The sequence below is a fragment of the Pleurodeles waltl genome, chromosome 9 (assembly GCF_031143425.1).
Source record: "Pleurodeles waltl isolate 20211129_DDA chromosome 9, aPleWal1.hap1.20221129, whole genome shotgun sequence".
Lineage (NCBI taxonomy): Eukaryota > Metazoa > Chordata > Amphibia > Caudata > Salamandridae > Pleurodeles > Pleurodeles waltl.
Window position 1 is genome coordinate 161,387,329 of NC_090448.1, and position 20,765 is coordinate 161,408,093.

At 41.3% G+C, this 20,765-nt stretch overlaps 1 protein-coding gene across 22 annotated transcripts in view; it reads left to right on the forward strand.

Annotated features, from left to right (window-relative positions):
• The window catches only part of MAGI1 (membrane associated guanylate kinase, WW and PDZ domain containing 1), a 1,074,483-nt gene that overhangs the window by 767,058 nt on the left and 286,660 nt on the right, over window positions 1-20,765 (forward strand). For all 22 annotated transcript variants that reach the window (XM_069206485.1, XM_069206495.1, XM_069206490.1 and 19 more), the window contains one exon: window positions 16,034-16,153. In XM_069206485.1, the coding sequence (XP_069062586.1) occupies window positions 16,034-16,153 (120 nt within the window). The remainder of the gene's footprint in view (window positions 1-16,033; window positions 16,154-20,765) is intronic.

Here is a 20,765-nt window from a genome sequence, read left to right on the forward strand (position 1 = left end):
TTGTCTGTCTTGTGCATTAGTTCTGTTTATAAGTGACCAACCTCCAGTTGAGGCGATTATTTTTCCACTGGTACCTCTAGAAGCCCATACCCCAGCACTTTGTCCTGCCCCCCACAAACCCCATTGGGCCCCACCACCACATCTGCTGAATGTGGGAGAAGGAGACACACAAAAGCACCCTTCACATGCCACACACATTTATTTGCTCAACTCATTTTGTTGCAGTGGAATGTTATTGGCTTAAAATGTTTAAATGTGTTTGTGTGTATCTGTGGGTGGGTATGTGTGTGTATAAAAAATATATAGTATAATACCACAGACGTGGTTGCCCCTGTGTAGTTACTGTTAGGAACTAGTTACCGTATGAAGTGTGATTTTTAATTTACTAATACGTTTGGCGCCATTTAATGAATCTTAACAAAAGTTCATACACCTCTGCTTCTTCTGTGAAAGCTTCAGGAAGATCCATCAAGTGGGTATGGAGAAATAAAAGGAGTGAGGCAAAACGAAGTTTACTCATGCAATTTCGATAGGGATGTTTGAACAGCACTACAGCCTAGTTGACTGTACGGAATTACAGAAAATTTGGACGAAAGCTAGATCTTTACCCAGAAAGCATGCTGTTTGTGATTTGGTGTAAATTCATTCAGTAGTTTGAGAGAAATTAAGGTTTAAAATGTATGTATGTCTGGACAATTGACTTTGTGGAACTCTCGCGGGAGTCCTGGGAGCATGCAACTTAAAAAAAAATAATAATAATAAAAAAAAAAAATAGAACAATCTGATTGGCAGAGGTCACTGTTAGGGCTGTCAGCCATCTGGTACTTCCATCACAATGCACTGCTTATGACTGCTTATGACATCACATTACCTGACTCATGATTTGTTCTAACATCCTAGATGGCATTTAAAATGACATTTCTGACAAGATCGTGCATGGCAGGGGGCATAAGTTACATGGAATAAATGGTGATTGCCAGGGTTTTTTTTAATCGCCTAAAATGTTGCATTAAAACGGCCGTTGTCTCCCTACTATAATGTTAATTTAACCTTTGTATATTCACTGAAATAAACAGTCGGTTGGAAATGTTGTTTGAACTTGTGATGTGAAAGCTTTATAGGTGGTGGCCGTATTAGTTTTATATGGGTCTCAAAAATTCACATCTAGAGACGCCACTTTTTTTCAGCTTACATTTAATAATTATTTTTGCCACTATTTTCCCTTTATCTCTGCGGTACCTCAATGGGTATGCCTTTGGCACAGTCTGTCGTCCTTGTGCAACCCTCCAATGTCATGTGCAAACGCTTTTAAACGCCTTCTGGCAACTCGGAGTCTATCCAGCAGATGGCTGCTCTTCCGGAAAGGTGACCAGAGGGAGGCGGGCACTCGGTCTCGTGCTTTTTCGCTATTTCATGAAATGCTAGTTTTGCAACATTCGCTCAAGTTAATGCCAGTGCCTGACAGTCCTCAACTTAGTATGCAGTCGGATAGGACCGAAAATTCGAATCTCCTAATTTTGGAATGTTGTTGTTGTTGTTCCTGTTGCTATATCTTCCTTGATCTTAGTTTTGATTTTTTGTGATTATAGGTAAGTAACTCTGAGCCTGTGCGGGAATGAGGGGGCAGCCTGATGGAACAAAAAACAGGGTGCCAATGAACCATAGCCCCAGCGGGCCTTGGCGAAAATTAAAATAAATGTGATTTGCATGAAGCACAGAAGTAAGTGATGATCAAGACGTGGAACAGTATGAATTAGCTGAAGGGAGCTGGAGTTTAAATTGACAGGGGCAGGAGAATAATCTTTCCTTGTGCTGTTCTCCTCCATGCATAATGCATTCTATGAGCCTGGCTCAATGCAATCAATAATTAAATGCGCCTCTCCCTCGTAACCTAAACACAAAAGGTATTCTTCACGTGTCGAGACAACTGCCTTTGTGTGCTGAAGGATAATGAGTGAGGGAAACTGTACTCTGCCAGCGTCGTGATGAGCGAACAGCTCGCCAGGGCATCAAGGCACGGTAGGGGTTGCCATTGTTTTGCCCAATGCCCAAGTTTTGCTATTCATAGATGGTCCCTGAGAATTCTCCGCCTTTGCGGAAGTCTATTTTTAGCACTCCATGGTTACTGGATGAGCTCTAGAGCTTGGAGTCGTATGCACAGTATGAATTATGAAACACATTTTAAGGTTTTATTTGGGTTGCATATGTACCTTGCATGAGTAGCTGTATGTGCCTTTCCCTTGCTGTACACTTTGGGATTAGGTGCCTATTCCAGTCCACCAATTCTGGTGGTATTGGTGTTGACACTTAGTTTCCTATGACCTCGTTTCTCATTCTCACCATAGCAGATCATGTTTACGTATGAAGCCAGTGGTATGTGAATATAGTCTGTTGTGAACTAATATGAGTTCTTTAACATGGCCCAAATTAATGAGCACATCCGGATGATGGATGTATACCCTAAAAGATGGACATACGTGTCAAAGATTCCACTGATGCTTAGAGGTACTTAAAAATAAGACCACTAAATTAATAATTGTCATCATGCAGACCAGGGCTAATTGCTTCATTTTTATTTCCCACACATGTCTCTGATGGGATGGGAATGTCTCCTTCTTGGTGAAAAGCTGTGTACCACTGCCCTAAGTGCCCAACTGTCTATGGAGCTGATAGCTTGAATTTCATTTTGGCCCGGTCATCTCACTAATCTAGTGAGCTCGGTCAAGCCTTTCTTTGACAATGCAAGATTCTTGGTTGGACCTGTCCTATAACATGGAGAGAGTGCATCAAGTGTCGTCTTACCAGGGAGTGGACTACTGGCATTCTCCTGAACATCAAATAAACATGGGGTGCCCTTTTGTACTATTTTGTGAATTTGTAGTGTGGCCAGACCTTTTAGCTGTTAGCGTGTCTGGCCTTAATAAGTAAACTTAAAAAGGGACGCAACTAGGTCGATTTAATCTTTTAGTTAAAGATGTTCTCGCCATAGCTCCAATACATGCACAATAATAATTAGTCGATATCAATAGTCAGTAAATATCACGCACCATGACCTTTCAGCCATGAATAGCCAGACCTTTAGCATAAGTTTAGTGCGTTTATTTCCCTTGTATTAACAATGCTAAAATCAGGTAGATTAATCTCAAAATCAAATGAAACACAGAAGAACAATACTGGTTAACCAAAATGTCAGAAGAAATGCAATCTAATGAAAGCTTGAATCACAACACATTCTAAGGCAATGATGCAAATCAGAAGCAGAGACAGCTGCAATAAAGATATGTGATACATAGAATTCAGCAAGATAACTCGTCAGACATTAGTCCTTGTAATTCGTCAGTCATCATGTGAATACCCTCATCTAACCCAGATTAGCATCAGCATGTTGTACTTAATGCAAAACAATTTGGAACACAAATTTAGAAAAACATCTAGCTAGGGAAGCTATCAAGACCGTTCAGTTGGTACCCAGTAAGGAAAGGTATAAAAATGCAATTCAGTCACATTGTCAAATCTACCTCTCCACGGTATGGGTCAGCAAGCACAATCAGTCTTCGTCCTCCGGTCATCAATCAATCAGCAAAGCATCAGGCTCTTAGAGAGTATGAGCCCAATAACAGAATCTCAAGTCTCTTCTTCTCTCAAATCACATCTCATAACAGGGTAAGATGTGAAGTCTTTTCCCTATGTTGCGTTGCTATATCAAAGTCACCTAAACTATCCCCTAATTCCCTATTGGTCAATTAGTCGTACGTTTATACACTGCCCAATAATATTTCTATACCAAGTCTATGAATTCTAATATTTCACTCTTCACACGAAGTTGGTTGGTCCACTTTACGATGTACTCCTAATCTGGCTCGTCACGTAACAAATTTGTTGTATCTCCAGTCAGTGTCTTCATTGTTCGCGTCCTGGGAAAGTACATCTCACACACATTACATATAAGTAGTTACATTGCTAGAGACATCTCCTGTCTGTCGGTTCCCACAGAAAGCTTTGGTTGAGCACTTTCAATAAGACAATGTACTTTTCACAGTTTAGTTCACTCTGTCAGCATTTTATTAAATGCTAAGAAATACAGCTTCTGCATGAGGCCTGGCAAAATTAGGCCAAGACACTCCCTAAGTTAAAGCCTACAATTAATAAGCTAGAGCATACTTCATAACCCTAAATATGACATATTACTACATTAATCTAATACATTTTCAATATTTCATAAGTATTAATTAGTACATTTCGTGAACATTGGCCATTCTTCAAGGTCACATTTTCAAACGCATGCATTATTTTCCTACATTTATTCATTTTATACATAAATTCATTATTCAAAACACAAACACTCATTAAAAATGTCTTAAGACACATGCTTCAGCACTGTGCCAATTTAGAGCATAATCTTCTAACTCCTCTTATGTAAAGTTCGGTGGTTTTGTGAAACACAGAATCTTGTACTGAAATTCTGTGTGCATGCCGAGTAGGTGTGTATTTATCACAAGTAGGGTAGTCGGGCTTTGTGTGCATTATAAGTCTGAGTACTAGAGTTAGAAAGGGTCATTTTGGGTCCCCTTGGTGTAGTATTGCCCTTTAGGTGGAGGATAACGTCTTCATACTGAGGAAGTGTATTGCCTGCATTCCTTTGGCTCTGGGGTTGAGACCTAGCCACTGATGTGAAGGAGGATGAAGACCGGGCTGCCTTCATAAATTCCATAAAGTCTTTGTTGGCAAAAAGCTGTTGTTTTAGTTGTTCCTAAGCAGTGTCATTTGGTAGATGCGACAGGTGTGACTGCAGCTTTTCAGACGAGGAGGTTTCTAGGCAGACCATGCCCCTCTTTTTTTATTTTTTATTTCAGCCATGCCTACCTGAAGTAGTAATCAGACAGCCAGAGAACTCACTTCACTTAGCCATGCTTATGCTTGGAGTTCACCCCTATGCTACAATCTTTGGGTGCTGTCACACTGTACAGAGGCTGTATCCGGAGAGCAGCCTGAAAATATTTGAAAGAGAACCAACCAAAACTGGTTCCGAGCCATCCAAGCATTAGTGCGCAACAATGTGGAGCCACATGAATGTGTGAGAATCATGCATTAGAAAGCAAACTGTTTCATAGCTCATAAACCCACAATAGGCCACAATTAACTAACTCGTTGCATGGACATTTTACCATTCCATCCACATAGGTTTCATAAATTTCATTTGCCTAAGCACAAGTCAGTCCCATGCCCACAAGTGCCCCTCCCCCCCCCCCCCCCCACACACACACACAAACACACACAAAACCAGGGTGAAGACAAAGGTTGAGGGACAAAATGTGCTGATGTCACAGCTCTCTACAGAACGATTTCTTCCAAAACAGTTATCGTATAAATGGTGAGACTGGTCTCTGCTCCATTTGTGTATGAATGTATTCATTCTCCTTTCGTTGCAATTCAAAATGGACATAGTCTTCCCGAGTTAAATTCTTCTTGTGATATATGCATTGATGCATCAAGCAATCATCTTTTTTCGCAGTCTGCATTTTTTAATCGTCTTTCGTACCTTCATAATGTGAAAGCCAGTTCTATTGTATTTGCCAGTGCTAGGTATTTTTGTAGAAATGGGTCTAAGATACTTCGAACAGACCATGCACAGGGACACAGTTAATGTTTTTTCCCCATTTTCTGAGAATCGTAGAGCCACAAAAAAGGTAATCTTAACTTTGGCAGGTATAGTCTGCTGGACTTTCATGTCAAGACCGATAAAAATATCATGAAAATGGCAAAAATCTGTACTTTCCTTGTATGTAGAATCAAAACCAAGTTTTAAAAAAAAACAAAATTGTTCCGGAGTGGTTTAACTTGTTCCTGTGTGGTTTTTTTAAATTTCTGTTTATGTAATATGGAGGCCTCATTGCAATGTTTAAAATAAAAATGTATTTTACAAAAGCTTGTCCCATCTCCCGGCTCGTGCATAAACCCTTAAAAGCTGTTCAGATAGCTTGTATTTTCTCTGACAATGGTGACTACTTTAAGTGGAGCCAACAAGCGTTAATCAGCAAATAGCATCTAAGCACTTTTCAAATATTGTGTACTCTTGTTTTTAAAATACCAATATATGAACATGAAGTCCGATTACGATCCTATGAAATAATTTGTCGATATGACCCATTTTGGTTGTCATGGGAATAGATAGCAAGTGAGACAGGAAGTCTGAAGCAAGCAACGCACCGTACTTTCCTTTCTGCCCTTGAATATTTGTCTTCTCATGTTACTGCTGTGACAAGCAGGCATCTCGCTAAGTTGATTCATTCACAAAAAATTACCTGAAAATCTCATGTGAACAATAAACAGTCCAATAAAATCCTGGATTTTCCCAGGTGATGGAGTTGATGTGGCATGTCTTGTCATTTTACAAGTTCAGATTCCGGCCTGCTTTTATTGTACCAACAGACCATAAGGGCAACTGTCAAAGACCTGATAGGGTTTTACGTTCTAGATCTGTCGCTTATTGGTCTGATTCACATACAAAGGTTTGAAAGTGCAAACTCTGAATTACAGCATTATGACTAATAATGTGTGTGGGTTTCCATCTTTCTGGGAAGTGGAAAAAAAAAACCTGCCTTTTTTTTAATTTTATTTTTTTATTTTTTACTTCTGTTGCTAACAAAGGTGGTGGCTGGCTGATGGACATGGCACAGTGAGAGAAAGCGTTGCCCTCCATATTCAAGTATGTGGATGAGGAATTCCCACCTGATTGGAGGTGTCTTTTAAGGGTGTGGAAGTCGATGCTGTTGAGGAATGCCAGGCCTACATTTTTGAGTGCTTTGAATGTGGGTGAGAGGAGTGTGAAGGTGTTGCTTCTGGACCAGGAGCCAGTGGAAGCGTGAGGTGTTTGGATATCAGGAGTGGCTCCTCCCGTGAGAGCAGAAGAGCATCACCCCTCAAAAAAAAAAAAAGAAAAAAAAAAATTCCCCCCCCCCCCAGGGCTGAAAAATAAAGTGGTAATAAAGTTTATTTATTACCATTTTATTATTCAGCACCCCTTCATGAACAGTGCCTCAGGACGGGACGTGGCTATTGCTGCCGAGTGGCAGCAAGGAGCTCTGCACTTTAGTTTAAAGTGTGCATTTCCCTTTGGCCGTTCGTCTTGTGTCAGCCAGCCATATATGTGCATTTTAAACTTCTCTAACCCAGGTATCTTAAGGCAGCTGGATTGGAGAAAGCACAGGCCTCCAGTTCTCTTAAGAGCACTGAAATAGGCCACACCCCCAATCCTGATTCTTCTCTCATGCTGCTTAACAGCATGACAGCAGCACCAGGATTGGTTAGTGCAGTTTCCTAGGCCCCACGTTGGAGCTTTGCCATGCTGTGTGCCATTAAGACAAGTGCTATTTTTTTATTTTATCATCCATAGTTCACCTGCCCCACTACTATAAATGCAGGCCAACCGTCACTGTTGGAGATCTGTGCTCATGGAGAGGTTGAGTGTGGTAGCTGTTTTTTTTTTTTTTTTAAACACTTAATCTGTTGGTGAGCGTGGTGATAATGCCTATGTGGAGGGTTTTGACATCTAGTTTGCTGGTGAGGTGTGCTTGGGTGAATGTCCCGTGGTTGTCCAGGGGGGGGGGGGGGCATTTAAAGATTTTTTTTTTTTTTTCAAGCATCTTGAATGTATGACAACACTTTGTTACTATTGTGTTGGCTTGGCTGGCCATGCAGATTTCGCGGTTGATTTTGATATGCAGGTTCCTGCTGTTTTTTGCTTGGGGATGGGTGCATGTCGTGGGGTGCTGGACTACCAGGTTTGGATCATGGAGAGGTGTGAACTACTTCGGTTTTGTGACCATTTAGCTTGAAGCTTCTTTTCATCCAGTCTTCTATGCCAGATCTACACTTTAGGAAGTTGGATTGTGTGGTTAGAGCATTTTCTAAGATGGAGAGAATGAAATCGGTGTAATCTATGTGGGAGACTGCTGAGGCCATGTGATCATATGATGGAGGTGAGAGGTCATGTAGACATTGAAGAGGGTGGAGCTCAGGGAGCAGCAGTGTGGGACTCTGCAGATCAGTTTGGAGGCATCTGACTGGAAGGGGACAAGGCTGACGATTTGAGAGCATCCAGTGATGGAGTAGACCCTTTGTAGGGCAGATTCTGCATTCCATCCTCCTGGACATAAGTTTGGGCCTGGCACTGAAACTTCTGAGCGATTCAGGAGGATTAGTGCTATGTCTTCCTTGTTGTCTTTGTCTGTGGCTGCAATAATGGCCGTCTCTGTGCTGTGGTTGGGTCTAAAACCCAATTTAGCAGAGTCAAAGAGGAGGGTGGTCTCACGGGAGCGAGCAAGGGGAGTGTTGACCATTTTTTTCTAGGCTTTTTGGTGGTGTTTGGTAGAAGAGATGGACTGGTAGTTATCAGTGGTCATTAAGTCAGCTTCTTGATGAGGAGAATTAGTTGTAGCAGCATGCCTCCAGCTTTTTGGAAAGCTGATGGCTGGGAGCGAAAGTTTAACTATTGAGTGGAGAGCCATGCAGATGGGGTTCATTCCTTTTAGGAAGATGTGGTGCTCTCAGGCATGAGGGAGCTCCAGATTTGATGGGTCACATGGTGTTGGAATTCCTTTTTCCTCAAACTCACTCGAAACTTGGGAGTGTTCACTTCACACTCTTATCCTGTAAAACCCTCAAGTCTGGTGGTGTCATGAATAATTTTTGTATACTGACCGGTTGGAAAAAGCCCCAAAAACTGTTAAAGACCACATCTTATAAGTTTGTGACTGTTCAAGCCGTTAATTGTGCCCCTACAAAATGTTTATGTACATCCCAGTAGTGAATCTGGTACTGTTGGAAATCTATGGTTCTAGGAGGACCATTTATTGTACGAAAGTTTACCTGTAACAATTGATACCCACAGATCCCTAGCTGTGATCGAGGCCAGTAAGTAGCCAGGTCCTTCCTGTGATGCCAGTTCACAGATTAACAAGCATTGTTCTTAAAACAGACTACTTGAAGTAGAACTATTCACAGGTCATAAACTTTATTTGGAAGGCACAGTCCAGACCCCTCGTACAATCTGTTATTTTGCTTGAATGCATTCATAACAAATACAAATTGCACCTTTCAAGTGCCCCAGCGAGAAGAATGAAAGATTCAGCGCCTTATTTAGAGCTCGGTGGATCAGAACATCTACTGAAAAGTTGCGAAGACTCTGTCTGCCTAATTTGGAGAGCTGTTAACATCAGTCCACTCTCAGTATGGGACATCTGCCACTTTTTAGCAGGTGTCCTGCAGTGTGCCATCTATACATAAGATTCTCATTCCATTCTAGCCAATTCCTTTTCCTGAATTCGGGCAAGCGAAGATGAACATTTGAGCCACAACCAACACCTGAGCTTTCTCAACCTCTATCTGCATGTGTTGCTTTGTTCCCAGCTTTGGGACTGTTGTTGTCTTGGACTTGGTACTCTGCCCAATGTCATAAGTGTGTCTTTGGTAGTCTTTGGAAATTTCTTAAAACCACGATGTCCAGCGTAGATCCACCAAGGCTAAACCCATGCCAAAACGTCGAGATATCCGTGTTTAATAGACATACAAAACATCTGGAAGGGTTTCTTTATATTAATTGTGCTTGCCGAGCATGCTCTACCCCTTTGTAAATATTTGTGTTCTAAAGCAAGGCCTGTGAAAGATTTATTATTACCAGTACTAGCTTGAACAATGAAACCAAAGCAGAAGAAAACATCTGTCCCAATGCCTGATCTTGGTACAAAATAATTAGAATTTTAAAACTTTTCTAAACCTACAGTGGTGTTAAGTGTACCACACGAAAAACTGAAGATCATTCCACTTATTTGCACCATGGAAGGCATGCCCACCGGGTTACATGTTAACAGTTGTGGGGTGGGCTTTGAGTAAAGGAGCAACTAGCTCTTGGAGCAATGGCGTCTGCTGAGGAGGTACCTTATGTACCCCTTGGTCAAACACTTGGGACTGGTCCAAAAAGAAGCCCCGGTCAGGCCAGTTAGTAAGCCCTGTGATCTAACAGTAGATTTTGAAAGTCGCCTGGCGCTGTTCTGCTAGTGCAAACTGCACTGGAGAAATGATTAAAATTCTGTGAGTAAAATATTATTTCTACTGATTTTGGATTCTCTATAGTTTGACAAAATATCTCTGTGCAGCCCTAGGTAGTTCTGTTCGTATTATTGAAACTTCGAAAGTAAACGAGTACAGGTTCAAGCCTTGGACTTTGTGTCCGTTACAGTTTTCATAACCTACATCTCTCCCAGAGTTGCTTTGTGCAATTATGGGAAAATTAATTTTGAAGGTGATCACCCAGAAATTTCCCAGTTAAGTACAGGAGATAAGCTTCTTCCATTGTTAGTCATGCTACATTTAATGCTCTGAATCCCCATGGTCACTGTCTTGGTCCTGCTGGCACTGGAGTTGGGTGATGTAGTGTCCCAACCCTTGGCTGGATGGTCAGTGGACACTCCAGTGCATGAGTTGAGGCTTCTTTGTCAAGGCAGAGTAAAAACTGCCTGTCATCAGCATCAGATACAGCAGAGCAGCGGAATCATCATCGGCAGCAGCTTCGCGGTCTAATGTAGATATTAAACAGCTTGCAGGACAGAGAAGATCCCTTTGGGGCCCCACGATGGAAGTTGTGTTCTGAAACCCCTAAAAGGCGAAAGGACTGTATGAAGCAGTACAAAGTACTTGAGCCATTTTAAACTATTATTGATAACTTCCTCCACTGAGGGATGAGGGTGGTATGATTCATGATGTCCAAGGTGGCAGAGAAATCTAGTAGGATAACAGTACCACCACTTAAAACTGGCCCCTGCAGCCCCCACCTTAGTGTCGGTCTTACACAGTGGCCCTGGTTGATTGTTTGTTTGACCTCAGGGATCAGTGTGATATTTTATTTTCCTTTTCTTTTTGGGGTGAAACTCTTGGCTAGTGACAACCATTTTTAATTTTCTGTGGGCACTGCATGCTGTTCCACAGCACTGAAGAGTATGGTTGATATTCTCGTGAAACATGCCCTTCACGTTTGAATTTTTTAATGGTCTGTTTCACGCGGTATCTAGTGAGGACTTATGACCAGAGGACCCTTGTTACAAGCTTCTTTAGAAAACGCTCTGCCATTTACAGAGCTGCAGCCCCATTCCATACCACCCACTTGAAGCTCCACTCCTTAAACAGGCTGCAATCGTGACATTTTGTTATCTTTTTTCCAAGGGCAAGAATAGGACATCGGGAATATAACTCCGGAAATGGAAATCTCATTTGCATCTCCACAAGTGTGGGGGTGCCTCATTTCTAGTCTGCCATTTTTGCTGCCTGTATACATATTTTTCTAACTAAATGTGTTCTTGTATGCGGCTAGATCACTAAAGGTTCTGTGACTGGCTCTTTTAATTGGATGCGTCTTCGGCCCGTCTGAATGCTGTGCTCATGGCTGTCTGGGGAGATGTACTTGTCTAGGCTTTTGTGATTAATTTTACAGCTAGCAAAAAATTGTTCTTTCATCCCATTATCATTTTTTTTTTTTCTTTTTTTTTTCTAATGGGTCCGTGTGTCCGATTTAGGTCTTTCGATGTATTCTCTTTCAATAAAAGATTGACTTTGGTAGTTTTGATGATGTGTTGGAGCTTCTGTTCCTTCTCGACATGTGCAGTGTACCAGGCATTTCAGATGTTTTTGCGAAGTCCTGGTCAGCGAGCTCGGAGCATCTGGTGCAATATGCTGATCTTGGATGCCTCGCCGTTAAATAGACCGGGCTAGTTATGTCTGGTGAATGAATTGTTTGTCTCAACTCCAAAGCTGACATCTAACAAAATAATGTTTTAGAATGGTGACTGTTAGTGAATTATTTTCACTGCTTGGCCGCCTTAAGATATATAAATGAATGCTGTATGACTGCGGGGCTCTGAAATAGCGTTGTGCCTGGGTAACGCGGCCCCACCAATCATCTAATGGCCCTGCAGTGACACTTGTCACTGTATCAAGTAATGCCAAAGTGACCGACACAGCTGGCGCTCAGTGGGTTGATCTGCAGGTCAAGAGTTTTAGTGCGGATGAGGTCAGCTCGAACTTTCACACTTCTGAGATAGATGAGTAAATCCCTTGTCATTAAATTGATTATTAGTAATGCCTGTTATTTTCAGCGCTTAGCAACGGCATAAGTGTGGTATGAAGCGTTAGATAAAAAAAACAAGCTGTTAGTATAGTTTACAGAGTGAGTGGGGTGTAAGGTAGGGGCGGCACCCAATTAAGTCCCCCCCCCCCCCCCCCCCAATTATCAAATAGCTTAATACATGGCCTACGTTTGTTATTCAGGGCAGGTTTAAACTTGTAAATACATGCTTTATAAGTGGTTTGCAAGGTAGAAGAGGAAGGCAATATTTGGGGTAATACCGTAGTACAGGCCCGGTACCAGCCAAGCAACCAACCCTATACACTGATCTATCAGACCAGCATCTAGGGCACTGCCAGGTCACCCTACAAGCCAGTCCGACCCTGATAGTATAAAACTATAATTTCAAGTGCCTGCTATACACTTAACATGTTTCTCCAGTGTGATGTAAACATTAAGCCTCCTGTATTTCCAGTATCACAAGTGACGGCCCATCCATCAGTTGCAAGACATTCAAAGCCCTATAGATTTTATGGCAAACTCATAAATCTAATCTACCTGTTATACAAATATACATTGCAATTAGTGGTATAGATGTCTCATAAACAGTGCTGACATAAAAAAAAACAAAAAAAAAAAAAACACTAAATTACTCCAGGAACCCATAAATTAGGGAATAAGTTGTGGCAACCAGAAGGGTATGGAGTCACTAGGGGCGGAGACATGAAAAGCAGTGCCAGACAGTCAACGTAAACATTTCTTTTTTTCTAAACATTGCAGCAAACAAATTTGCAACACTTGACAGTAAACCTTTTGTCTTAATTGGTTGCAAAGAGTTTGCATTACGGGGTTAGGGCACCTGTTGCAGATATCTTTGTGTGCCAAGAATTTTTCAGGGGATAACAATGGTAAGATAACTCTGGTGAATCCTGTACTTGCTGGAGATGTCCGTGTTAGTCTGTTAAGTTTTTAACTATAAACACAGGGTTTAATGTGCCTGCTGAAAAGTACATGGTGTAATATGCATAGCACAGGTTTGTATTTTATGCAGACAACTAAGTATGTTACTGCTTTGACACAGATTATTGTTGCATGCAGTTCTCAAGTTGCGTGCCTTATCAAGGCACAGTGAGCTATGAGCGGACATTAAGGAGGAGCTGCATGCAAACTGCAAGGGATGGCTTTAGAACCTTATGTTTTACCTCTTTCTTCAAAGGTTGCTAAAATGTTCCTTTGGGTATTAGTAAATAATGTCTTACTAGTACTGAGAACCTCAACCAATGCATTACATTTTGTTATGTTAGATGTATTTGTAAAGCACACTATCAGCCTTGAGTGGTATCCTTGTGCTGAAAGTAATGAGTCTGGCCTGGGTAAGGGCTGACTTGCGAGACTATTCGAAGATTCAGGATTCCAGCTTCTTCCAGAACTCAAGGCTGGAAGAGGTAGCTCCGATTTGTAGAAACATGTTGTTCCTGGCTTTGGAAATGATATAGAAGAAAGCATGACTGCAGGCTCTGATTCTGGACATGTGTGGGATATTTAGAAGTAGGTGTCTTAGTGAGCAGGGTGTTTGGTAGGTTTGTGGAAAGATTTGGTAGTTTAAGGTAGATTGGGCCTGTGTCTGAGGAATTTGTACTAGACTAATTTTACATGGCAAGCCAGTGGAGCTCTCTTAGGCGTGATGTGCGTATGGCATGGCAATGCATCATTGGTTGAATGGGACTGGCTTCTGAGTTCTGAATGTTTGGGGTCTGCTATTGAGTTGTTTGCTGGTTCTGACGGAGGATATTTCCATAGACCAGCTTCCTTATGACGAGGCAATGGGTGACTGTTTTGTGGGTGCAGGCTGGGAGTCCTTTGAAGAATTCCCTTGGCGACTTCAGGGCGTGGAAGTAGGAAGCAAGGACTGTGTTGACTTAAGCTATTAAGTTGAATTAATTGTCAGCTGTTGAGATGAATTGGTTGTCAATGACAATCCTAAGGTTCTTAGTGTAGGATATGGGGTTGAGTATAGGTCTGAGGTCAGCCATCCACCACGTTGAGTCCATGGTGCCTGGTTCTCCCCAAAGTTGTAAACATCTGTCTTGTCGGTATTTGGTGTGAAACATTGGTGTTTTCCAGCCGGCAACTTTGGTTATGCAGTTGGCAAGCATGATCTAGGTGTTAAGTCTCAGATGAGAAGGAACGGAGTGTCACTATAGGAGAGGAATTTGAGGTCACATGAGTGGATGATGCTGGTGAGCACGATCATTATATATTGAATAGGGTCCGGATGAGGAAGGATACTTGCGGTACTCCACAGATGAGAATGCGGGCGTCTGAGCAGTAGGGGGACAGACTAACTGCCTGTATTCTTCCTGTCCAGAAGGAGCATATCTAGAACGGAGAGGTCCTGGAGTTCCAATTTCATTCAAGCTTTGAATGAGTGTGTGATAATGGTTTAAGTCCTCTGGTGAATACATGGTGGGGAGAAGGGTAAAATGAGGCCCTGGAGTAAACACACCGTTTTGTAGAGGTGGTTTAGTTCTTGGAGAAGGTGGACTTTATGGTCCAGTCTGAAAAGAGCTGGCAACGTGCATGTGCTGAATGTGTCCTGGTGTCGGGCTAATTACATCGGGAGAAATTGAGCATATTTCATGGGGGCCAGAGTGGATCAAACTCGATAATAGCTGCTGCATCCTGGGTATAGCTGAATACCGTCCACTCCTGCACTGCTAATGACCAGAATTCAGGAATCACCAATGAGGAGCAGTGACCTTTAAGCGAACAGCAGGCTCTTCCATGCTCAATTCATTTAAAAGATGCTTTTTAATGTCACCATGGAATTATTTGTTCTACATTTGTTTGAAAACAAAATCAAGATGTGAAATTGAAGGCAGGAGCTCTTGTGTTCATGTGTGAATATGAATAACTTTGTGAAAGTGGCGAACTCCATTCTATAAATGTTCTTCCAAATGTAATGCTAGAGAAACGTGCCCCTCTAGCTTTTCCTACATTGGCGTATTGGAAGACAGTAAAATCCTGCTGTACTGGTGTTACTCATGCTTATCCTTTTGAGAATTGCATATATGGCCTCTAATTGGTATCTTACCACTTGGGTGGTGATTTGGTTTTCATGATCTCTTAACACAATTCTTTTTTTTATGTTGCCCCGTCACCATTTTATTGTTTTCAGTAATGCTTCAGAGATATTGTTAGATTATTGCTAGCTAATAATAGAAACGCTCCTGGACGTTTCTTCCAGATAACCTATAGGCAAAATACCAACCATTGGAGTATGTCATTAGTACAACCCCGAAAACTAAAACCTAGGTTTTAGAAATTAGAATGTTACCAGTTTATATACATTTGTGTTGCTGGGAGTGGTGTGCCTTTTTGTTTTTGTTTTTTGTTTTGTTTTTGTTGTTGAAGACTATTGTATTGAAGTAGTTGCAGGGCCCTTTGAGGAACCTGTTGCTTGTGGTTGTAGTAAGCTATGGCAATGATCTATGCTGTACAGAGCATCTGGGGAAGCAAGATACTTGATGTGGTGAGTTGGAGATGTGGGTCTTGATGTCTCCATAAATCACTGTTTTTATGGTGAGAGTTTTTAAAGTATTCTTTCTTGGATTGGAACTAGTACAGCTGCTTCATGACTGGAACATTGTGGGTGTCCATGTGTGCACAATAATCCTGGTTCATTATTTTATTTTTTTCATTGTGTAGTAGATTTGTTTCCGTGGTAGTCAACCTCACTGTTTTCAACAGTGGCTTAGTTTTGCTCCAACTAATTTGATGGTGTTTCTTGCAATCAGATATTCAAACAATAAGGTATAATTAGGTTTGTTGTATTGTATTGTTCAATCAATCTAATGCGATTATGGGTCCTTTATGCAAATATAACTCATTAAATTATTATTCTGTTTTCTCTTTTAGGCACAACACGTCCTCCCCGCGAAGGAGAAGTGCCTGATGTGGACTATCAGTTTCTAAGTGTCTCAGAGTTTTGGGAGCTTGAAAAGAGTGGAACTCTCCTTGAAGTTGGATCTTATGAAGGTATACTTCATGGTGTTTGTGTTCTACAGCCACATGCTTAATAGTCACTGCCATGTACTGTTGTGTTTTAAGTCCTCAATGCCATTTTGTTCAGTCTAAAAAAAGAAAGAACCACAAACTGGTAATTTTTTAATTATCTGGAAAGAAGTTGAAGTAATTTTTAGGTTGAGCGTGCAAGCAATCTGGCCTGTTGTAATCCAACTGTGGGCTTTTAACCACGCCCACTGCACTATCACTCGTTTATGGGCTTGCCTTTCAAAAATCCTTTGTTATCATTGGTAAATGCTTTAAGTTTGTCCCTCGTTGGGGCAGTTTCGTTACTGCCTTGGCCATCGACCCTGTTACATGGATAATTGCACGTTTGCCGATACAGTTGACTGTGAGCAAACTTATTTTTTCTTTTGTGTGTCTCCTTCATGCTCATGGCAGCCGTGGCACTTTAAATTGGCTCGCTTAAGTCAACTGTTTTGCTATTCATTTTCAATTTGTTCAAGAAAAGTTCAGTTAGGAATTTACAATGGTAATCGCTCTAACTCTAGCAAACGCGAGACCCATTGCATTTCTGCAAATGCTTGTTAAATGTTTTAATCAACTTTCATCTCAGTCAATACAATTTACACATCACAGGATTATCTCCATACCCCAAAGATTAGTCAAAATGTCAACTTGTATAGGATCTTTAAATTAGCAAATTACTGGTAATGAACTAAGGGATACATATTGGTTGTAGTAATTTTTGAAGAGCGCTAATAAAGCCATTGTTAATTCCATTATTTGCACACTGGTCCTGAGCCACAGAGGGAAGAAGTTGCTAAGAACCCCCCCCCCCTCCATTTCCATACGTATTGATTATTTGAGTTGCTTAACATTCTTGAGGGTGCATAAGACAGTAGTTGTCAGCAGGCTTCTATTTACCCCTTTGCATTCGTTGTATGACCATTTCAGATCAATATTGCTGTCTCATGTGAAGGACATTTGCTATGTTTGCTATTCCTGCAGTGATGTGCGCATTAACCTTTACCTGCTTTGTACAAGTATTGGTCTTTTGCCCTTTAATAGATAACTCCAGCGCTTCAATCCTACACCCCTCACTTCTAATGTCTGAGTTTCTGCCATATCAAATAACTGTGAATATGCTTGAATTGCCACACTAGCTTGTCCTATGTTTAAGGAATTGTGCAGTTCACCTTTTAGAGTCCAGTGCCTAAGCTAAGATTTGAACTTGTACCGCTAGGATCCAAGGCCAGCTATTTAGTCACTTAAACTAGCGGATCACATCTTCTTTGCTTTCTTACAGCTTGGGCATTGCTACAGATTTTTATTTCTGAAAGTGTCTTTGAATAGCTAGTGACTCTTCAGATATGCCAAACGTTACGTAGAGCAGTGTATGTTGGAGGTGGCGTACAATGCTTCTTGGGTCTACATTTTTACGGTCTGCAAAAGTGCTAAAAATTTAAATCATTTAAATTCAACTGATGAACTAAAAATGTTTGTTTATTTAACTGAGGGGAATGGGTACACTGCAGTGATTCCCAACCTGTGGTCCGCAGACCCTGGGGTTCCACAACTGCTTTGAAAATTAAATTTTAACAGATTAGCTCTCCAGCTTTCAGTAATGACTCGGTGGGATGTCCCCAGATTCCAATAATGATTCAGTGTGGGGTCCCTGGTTACCAGTAATGATAAAGTGGGGGTCCTCAGAAGTCAAAAGGTTGGGAACCAATATGCTAAAGGATAAAGATTACTTGATTTTTTTTTTAGTTTAATATGCTCTTAAGTCCTCTTGAGCAAGTACCAGTAAAGGTAACGTTTGAATCAGATTGTTGCTGATGGAGTCAGCACAGGTGACCTCTGACAGTAAGTTGGTCAGCACAATTGTAATTGTTGGTGTATCATTTAATTATTTGACCTAAAGAAAACCGTTTTAACTTTTTCAGATCAAGGCTCCTAAAGGAAGTTAATTGTTCAAATAGTATTGTTAGAAAGGATCGAAATAATTTCAAATAAAACGTTTTGGCCTTCTCCAGTAAGCACCTCTGCTAATTATATTGCCTGATTTCATATTTGGATGCTGCTTGATGCATTCGTGGGTGTGGCCCCTCTACGTTTGCAGTGATGTAAGACAAAGGTACCCACTGCCATCCATTATAAGGAAAACTGGAGAGTTATGGGACCATTTAGAGGAACGAGGCCGAAGGCAGAGTCCCTTTAAGTTTATGGAACTCAGAGGTCGCTTTAGATTCCTTATAATGAATGGCAGGTGATACTTTTTTCCGTGTAATACATGGTCTCACCATTACACTCTCCACAAACTGCTTAAATAATTGGTGCGTTGCACTTTTGTGTGAAGGAGAAAGGATGTTAGCATACGTGAAGCATTTTCAGTAAAATCTCTTGTGCAAAATTAAACATGCCACAGAGCAGCGAGATATATTGCAAAAAGTTACTGGATTATGTTTCATGCAAATCAAACTACGAAAAAAGCTGTAGTTCAGAATATGTTGACAAATGAAGAGGTTATATATTTCCTAAAGAGTACAAAAATTAAACCTCTTACTATAAGTATCATTTCTGCTTATCGCTGCTGACGTAGAAAAAGGGACCATAGGTGAAGGAAAAGCGAGGTTTCGTTTCGATTTCTAAACTGCAGCTTTATGTTGATCGTCCTGCCTTTGCTCTCGGCTGCTGGCTCCGGCAACAAGCAATACTTAAAAACAATTGTGAAGTTGATTATTTGCTGTTTTATGATGAATAATTGGAAATCATATATGAGAACGCCGATCTGCTCTCCGGACACTGGGCTATTCTATGCCCTTCAACGAAGCATGTCGGCATTTTTTTGGAACAGTAAAGTTACTGTGCTCATGAGCAATTGAAAATTACCCGCAGTCCTTATATAATGAACAATTAAATAACCATGTTTGGAATTTGAGAAGGTATGAGGATTGAATTTTGGCAAATAGGTGTCCAAATGTGGGAAAAATAGACAACCCCAAGAATAAAGCTGTAAATAACCTAGTTAGTTTTTGTTCGTGTTTTTAGGTGCTTAACAAAATTAATTGCGCCTGTTTCATTTTTTTAAAAATTGTTTTCATTTTGCAAAGTAAAGGAGAATATGAAATACAATAAGAAACCTACTGAAGGCAGCACTGCATTTATCTGCAATAGAATGACAGGAAAACTAACAATAGGATAAATAAAGTCAATAGAACAAGCATAGGTGCAAAGCCAATAGGTTGTGCAAATGCAAGAGCTATTGGCTTTGCTAATGTGCTTTAGCCATGTTGTGTACCAGCGTGGCTGCCGTTCAGCATGGCTAAAAGTTGGTGGCATAGATGAGTGGCATGGAGTGTCGGAGTGGAATGGCGAAGAGTAAAGTGTTGTGGAAGTGAGTGTTTTGTATTGAACTGGCATAGTGAGTCACCGGGTAGCGTACACTACAGTGTTGCAGCGGGGTTTGGTGTTTGCGTGCAGTGACGCAGACTTGAGGGTCTGCGTGCAGTTGCACAAGGTGGTGTTGAGTCTGCAAGCAGTGGAGCAGAGTGACAGCAGTGATGCAGAGTGCAGTGGCGTGGCACAGAGTGGAGTGTTGTAGCGTAGCAAAGTGTAATAGCATAGAGTGCAATGATGCAGAGTAGGTCAGAGGTGTGTACGGTGGATTGGCATAGCACGCAATGGTGTTGAGTGCAGGGCCATAGGGTGGGTGCTAGAGAGTAAAGTGCATTAGCGTAACGTGCATTGGCATAGAGTGCAGTGTTGCGGAGTGGCGTAGAGTACGCTGGTGTAGAGTGGGGTTGTGCAGAGTAGATTGGTGTGGTCTAGACTTAAGTGTCAAAGAGCGCAGTATCATAGTGCTGTGGTGTAGAGTGGCAAACAGTGCACTGGCATAGAGTACAGTGGTACAAAGTGTTGAGAGGTGTAGCGTGAATAGGCATAGATTGCAGTGGCGTACAGTGGAGTGGTGAAGGTGTAGTGGTGCAGTGGAGTGGTGTAGTGTAGAGATGAGTGACATAAGGCAGAGTATTCATTGTATGATAGCGCACTGCTGTTACAGACAACACATTTTCAGTCACAAGACCCTTACATTTACACAGACATACAGCTCTACTACTAAAACTATGCATTGCACAAACAAGTGTGTGGAAATTGCATCACTTAGGGTAACTGTTTGTTTTGATCATATTAAAGTATTTGTTTTCAGCACACTTCAGAAATAAATTGTGCTTCATTTGTGTTACTAATTCTGATAAATTCTAAAATGCTTACACAGTTGATTTAAATGTTATGTGGTAGGAAAAAAACTCTACCTACCTCCAGTATCCGGCTCCCACTTTGAAGTCTGAAAGAAAAGTAAACAAGCGCATTGCGCCTGACGTTTGACCTCTGTTTTTGAATGCACTGCAAATGTGACAAGATAAGAAGATTTAAAGGCCTGTTAACAGAAGGGAAATTTGCAGATGGATATAGTAAACACTTTGTAGTCAACAGGAGGGACAAAGTGAACTTTGGGAGCCTAAAACAAAACCAGCAAATTGAAAGCCAGAAAATGTGAGTTGCAAACTGTAGGAAGTTGGCTCTGTATGCACTATTTCTAAGTAAGGAATAGTATGCA